This window comes from Penaeus monodon, unplaced genomic scaffold (assembly GCF_015228065.2).
Source record: "Penaeus monodon isolate SGIC_2016 unplaced genomic scaffold, NSTDA_Pmon_1 PmonScaffold_7575, whole genome shotgun sequence".
NCBI lineage: Eukaryota > Metazoa > Arthropoda > Malacostraca > Decapoda > Penaeidae > Penaeus > Penaeus monodon.
The window spans coordinates 10,001-15,755 of NW_023662744.1; the positions used below are offsets into that span (position 1 = coordinate 10,001).

General features: G+C 44.4%; 1 protein-coding gene across 1 annotated transcript; it reads left to right on the forward strand.

The window, feature by feature from the left end:
• The first annotated feature begins 1,994 nt into the window (after positions 1-1,994).
• On the forward strand, positions 1,995-2,677 carry LOC119571707. Its single transcript, XM_037918892.1, has 2 exons — positions 1,995-2,073; positions 2,286-2,677. The coding sequence occupies exons 1-2, from the start codon at positions 1,995-1,997 to the stop codon at positions 2,675-2,677; spliced, it is 471 nt and encodes a 156-aa protein (XP_037774820.1).
• Positions 2,678-5,755: the final 3,078 nt, after the last annotated feature.

Below are 5,755 nucleotides of genomic sequence, written 5' to 3' on the forward strand. Positions count from 1 at the left end.
AGTTACTTGGAGTGTGAAAGGAGCAGGAGTTGTAAGATTTGGAGGTTGAGTGTCAGTTTTCATTAAGTAATCTTGAATATTTTCAATAGTTTCTTCTAAGGAGTTGGTTGGAGAGTTTTGGGGGATAAAGGATTTTTTGTGAGGGGGGAAAGAGAGGATTGGTGTCTCAAGCGTAGGGGCAAAGGAAGGTGGAGGTGTTTGTGTGGTAGGGGAAGAGGGGGTGGAACGTTTGTTCTGTCTGTTACGGGTAGTGCGAGGAGGGAGAGGGGAAGGTGTTGGGGTTGTAGTGGTGATTGGAGTATCTGTAGTAGAGATTGGAGTGTCTGAGTTTAGGATGGCAAAAAGAGTTTGACTGGGGAAGGTAGGAGGTAGAAGAGGGGGAGTTAGAGGTAGGGGGGTGGGTTTAGGAGAACTGGTAGAATGAGCAGTATTACTGGAGTAAGGAGTAAGAGAGAAACCACGTCGACGTGCTTCCTGTCTGGCTTCACGTAGTGTGAGTCCAAGTTTGAATATGAGAGTTGCTACCTCAGACTCAAACTTGTAGGTGGGACAGCCCCTATAAAATACATTATGGGGGCCGCCACAGTTGGCACATGTGCGTGATTGTGCAGAGCAGTTAGATTGGGTATGGCCAGGTTGGGCACATAGTGGGCATCTGGCTGTGGAACGGCAATGTTTGGCTGGGTGTCCTAGACGCCAACAATTTTGGCACTGACGTGGAGGAGGTTGGTATGGACGAACAGGGAGGGATTCTCCTCCTATGTAGACGTTAAAGGGAAGGTCATGTCTACGGAAGGTAATTTTGGCTATGTTAGTGGGTTTCTTTCGATGACCTCTGGGGGGAATGGAGTAGCAATGTACTGATGTTGCATCATAGTCTGTGAGACAGGCAAGTAGGTCTTCTCAACAGTCTGACCAATCTTTGTCATAGATTGGGCAATTTGCTGGGGAGATTGAAACTGTTCCGGTGCAAGTATTGAGGGTTGGATGGGGTTCTGCAAGGATGGGGTTACCATATAGGTCGGTTAGTTTTGTTAATACTATAGCTTGGTTTTCGGATGTTACTGTGACAAGACGGGAGCGGTCGGGTCGGCTACGGAAAGAGACTTTACCTACTTGTTTTTGGAGACATTGTTGGAAGAGAAGGGTGTTGTCAGAGTAGAGAGCTGTGGGAGGGATCACGAAAAATCGGTCCCATTTGGCTGCGCTAAAGAGAGTATTCAAGATTGTTGTAGAGATAGGGGTAGTAGAAAGGGCGGGGGCGTGACGAAGATGGAGTAGTGTTGAGGGAGGTAGTGTTATGGGGAGGTGGGCAATAAGGCTGTAAGGTATTAATAAGGGAGGATGGGGTGGTTGATGTTGGAGGTTGTGGGGATAGAGGTGTTGAAGTTGAGCATGCTGGAAGAGTGGAAATGTTCCTTAAGGGTTGTTGTTGGCTACTGTACTAGTAGGCATTGATGAGGGGGTAGTTATTGCAGTGTTCGGAGCCGTGGTCAAAGGAGAGCCTGGGGTCAGGGAATCGGGTGGGTTTACATCGTTGGGGCTATTTGATAAAGGGGCAAGCCTCATTGCCCCTAATAGTGGGGATATGTTTTCATTACTGGCCATGGTAAGCCTGGGTTATGTTGGGGATAAAAACAGTCCACCCCTCAGGGTCCCCTTGAGGGGTAAGGGCTAGGTAACTAAATCAGGGGAATACCGTGCCCATGGCTCCCTCAGGCCGTTCTGGACTGGCACAAAGTCAGCCTTTCATCCTTTCAGCACGGCTCTCACACCTTAGGAGGTGGATAGCAGAAGGGTTTGGTGAAGGGACAGAAACGAAAAGTGGGAAGGAAAATAAAGACCATGCAAAATTAGTTGAGTCGAGGGCGGAGTCCCAAGGTTGGGGAGTTCCCCATCATTGGGTCCCAGTCTCCGCCTCCTAAGCCCCCCCACGACAACAACGGGCAAGGGATTGGGGGGACTGGTCCTTGGAAAATAACTGATGCTGTACGATGACCGTATCTACATGCAAGAGGAGGTCAGAAGTTTTCAGTTTACCATACTTCCTGGGTCCCAATCTTTATTTTTTGTGTATGGTATCATATAGCAACACCTTATTAGGCATTATACAAAGTATCAGGTATTCCACTTTTTCCTAGATGACGCTAGAGTGCTGTCGTCCTGAGTACCTTCACTAAACGGCTAAAAATGGACACGACGGAGTGCAGAGCAGTGATTAAGTTTCTCACACTGGAAGGGTAAATGGAGCAAAGAATTTACAAACGCTTGCGTGCCGTATACAGGGTCTGCTCCTTGCTATGCAATAGTCAAACGACGGGTGCAAGATTTCAAGGCCGGGAAAGTCACTGAAAGACGAACCGTTGAAAGATCTTCAACAGCGACCACACAGAAAAATATAGATAAAGACCATGAATTTGTTATAGAAAACCGGCGAATTTCTATTGATGAGATAGAGGAGGAACCAGGCATCTCACATGGATCAATCGTGGTTATCCTCCATGAACATTTGCATATGAATAAGGTTTGTGCAAGATGGATCCCTAAAATATTGGCAGCTGAAATGAAGCAGAACCTAGTGGCTATTAGCCCTGTTCTGTTAACCAAGTACAACCTGGACCCTCACGCCTTCCTTTTTAGACTGGTAAACTGTGATGAAACCTGGATATATTTCTGATCCAGAGCGCAAACAGGAATCGATAGAGTGGAAAAATACGCGGGGTCATTCAAGACCAAGAAGTTCGAGGGGTCAAAGTCCACCAAGAAGTGGCTAAGGCATGTGTGTGTGACTTTTCTCCGAGATTTGCTTCCAAATGTTTCAAAGCAGGAGTGTAGTAAAATCACTTTTTTCGTTTTTTTTGTTTGTTTGTTTGTTTTTTTTAGAATGCTGAACTTTAGGGGTTCTGTAATATGAATACATTCGGGAGAGAACATACTAGACTCCATTTTCGTTGCTCAAAAATATTCGCTCTTCGTGTATAGTGAAAAGGTACTTTATACCTGTTATTATATATTTACAAAATGCGTAAAAATAGTGGGAATTTTAAAAATCTACTTGTGTCCATTCAATAAGATCAGAATATAAAGGGGATGAGCAGAGGTCCGCTATTTAGGTACTCAGGCCCCTTAAAACCGTGATAGTTTTCGGTTCTGCTATTTATGATACTTCATCCCGTAACTAAACCTAAAATTACCACGAAATGCATATATCGCAATATTTATTTATTTGTTTATCGAATATTTTCTGCCGTGTCAACATCGAAGGCCATTAGCGGCGTATACAAAATATAGTGGTAGTGTGGGTCTTGCAAGTAAGTTGGTTCAGTAAGGCAATGTTTGTGTATTTCCAGAATAGTCAAAACAAATAAACGTGCCAGACATCAAAGGTTACACAGCATTATGATAGAGTAATGTGATGAAAATGGTAAATCGGAGTTCACGATTTGGATAAATGGACAGAAGGGGATGAAGAAAAGGAAAAGGGAGGGAAAAGAAAAGACCCGTCTCCTAAGCCATTGAGGGGAGGGGGGGGGGGTCGCAATACTATCTTTATCATCTCACAATAGCGATGGCGACAATGTCTATAATAACTACCTTTGAATAAAGGTCATAAAATCATCTTCCGTTTTCCAAAGGGCAATTTTTTTTATGGGAGCTTGAAGTGTAACCGGAAATAAAATATGGACATTCAGTTAATGGTTAAAACAAATTAACGTGCTAGACAAAGGTCATATAGCACCATGATAAAGCATTGTGGCAAAAGGGCAAAATGAGTTAAAGATTAGGATAAGTGAACAGAAGGGGGCTAAGAAGAGAAGGAAAAGAGATGGAGAAGAAAAGACCCTGCAAAATTAGTTGAGGCGAAGGCTGAGGTCCATGACAGGGGTGATCCCTACATTGGGCCGCAGACCCCGTCTCCTAACCCCCACGACAACGAAGGGATTGTGGGGGTCAGTTTTACGAAGTTTAACAAACTATGTAAAATTAATTAGTGCGCCAAAATCCTACTCAAGCTCCATAACAAACCATATTGTGAAAACTCATTTTAACAAAACTTTTTTTCTGCTCATATTTTATACAAGCTTAAATAATAAGTACCAATCATGCACCCCTAATGGTTAATGGTTAATGGTTAAAAGCAAGAGAAATGTGCTAGACATCTAAGGTCATGTAGCACTATAGTTAATGTTTGGGAAGGGTGGTTGAGTTAGTGATTAGTTGTCTAAGCTGGGCAAAGGAATTGGTGAGTGAAAGGGTTAGGGTCGGGTGTGGTAAGGAGTTAGATTAGATGAAGGATATGTATGCGTTTGAGGAAAGAGAATAGGTTGTTGAAGCAGAAAGTGTGGGATTCTGAAAGGATGTCTGATAGGTTGGGAGGTCGGTGAAGGGAGGATAGATGGGGGAAAGCAGAGGTACGGGTTGTTTCAAAACGTGGGCACGATAATAGGATGTGAGGGATTGAAAGGGGAACATTACAGAAGGAACATAAGGGTGGATCAGATTGTGACATCAGATAGGAGTGTGTTAGACGGGTGTGGCCAATGCGTAAGCGGGCGAGAGCAGTCTCCCAACGTCTGTTCCGATGAAATGGAGTTGACCAGGAGGAGATTGATAGTTTTACAGAATGTAATTTATTAGTGCGGAGGCTTGACCAAAAAGATTGCCATCGTTTATACAAGAAGGTCTTAAAGTGTGGGTAATAATCCGTGGCTGGGATATGTGAGAAGCGTGGTTGGTATGATGTGGACATAGAGGCGTGGCGTGCTAGTGTATCTGCCTGTTCATTGCCGGGGATTCCAACATGGCTGGGCACCCAGCAAATTTGATTGTTTTATGGCGTGTGGACAGGAGAACAACCAGTTCTGGATCTTACAACAAGTGGGTTGTGGTGTGTATTGACTTTATGAGAGTTAATGAGTTACGGGAGTCAGTAAAATTGTAAAAGAGGAAGAGGAAAGTGAGTATATGTGTTTTAGAGCAAAAGGAGTGCATACAATTCTGTAGTAAGGACACTGGATTCAGGAGGAAGGGAGTATTTGAAAGTACGAGTTGGGAAGATTACTGCAAAACCAGCACCGGAGGTGGATTTGGAGCCATCAGTATATACATGAATACTAGAGGAATGAGTGGAGACATGGTCAAGGAAATGTGTGAGAAGGACAGTAGGAGGGATATTTGATTTTGGTGGGTCGGGAAAACAGAAGAGCAAATATGGGGGTGAGGTATGAGCCATGGAGGGACGGAATGGACAGAGAATGGGAGAGGTTGGAGATGGGGAAAAGGGAATGTGAGAGGAGGGTATCCATGCGTGTTGAGAAAGGAGTAGGTAATCGTGGAGATGAAGCTAAGGTAAAAGTAGGGGTTGTGGGATATTTAGTTTAGTGAGGGAAAATTGGTGGAATCGAACATAGCATCGGAGAGAGAGAAGGGCACGACGTCGAGATAGAGATGGTATGCCTGATTCAGTGTACAGGCTCTCAACTGGGGAGGAGCGAAAGGCGCCTAGTGCTAAGCGAAGACCACAGTGATGGATTGTATCAAGATGGGCAAGGAGAGAAGTTGAGGCAGAGGAGTAGATATGGCATCCATAATCAAGAGTGGAGAGGATCAAAGTAACATGAAGATGAAGGAGAGTTTTGCGATCTGAGCCCCATGATATATGGGAGAGAGTTTTAAGATTCGAAACGGCGGAGCTTTTCTTAATGTAGATATGTCTCGCCAGGACAGTTTGGAGTCAAAAATGACACCCGGAATT

What these genes read in the sequence shown, in the direction of transcription:
- LOC119571707 (XM_037918892.1), top strand. Translation starts at nt 1,995, where the DNA reads ATGACCGTATCTACATGCAAGAGGAGGTCAGAAGTTTTCAGTTTACCA. An exon ending in TCCCAATCTTTATTTTTTGT is followed by an intron (nt 2,074 to 2,285) that starts GTATGGTATCAT and finishes TGCCGTATACAG; the next exon opens with GGTCTGCTCCTTGCTATGCA.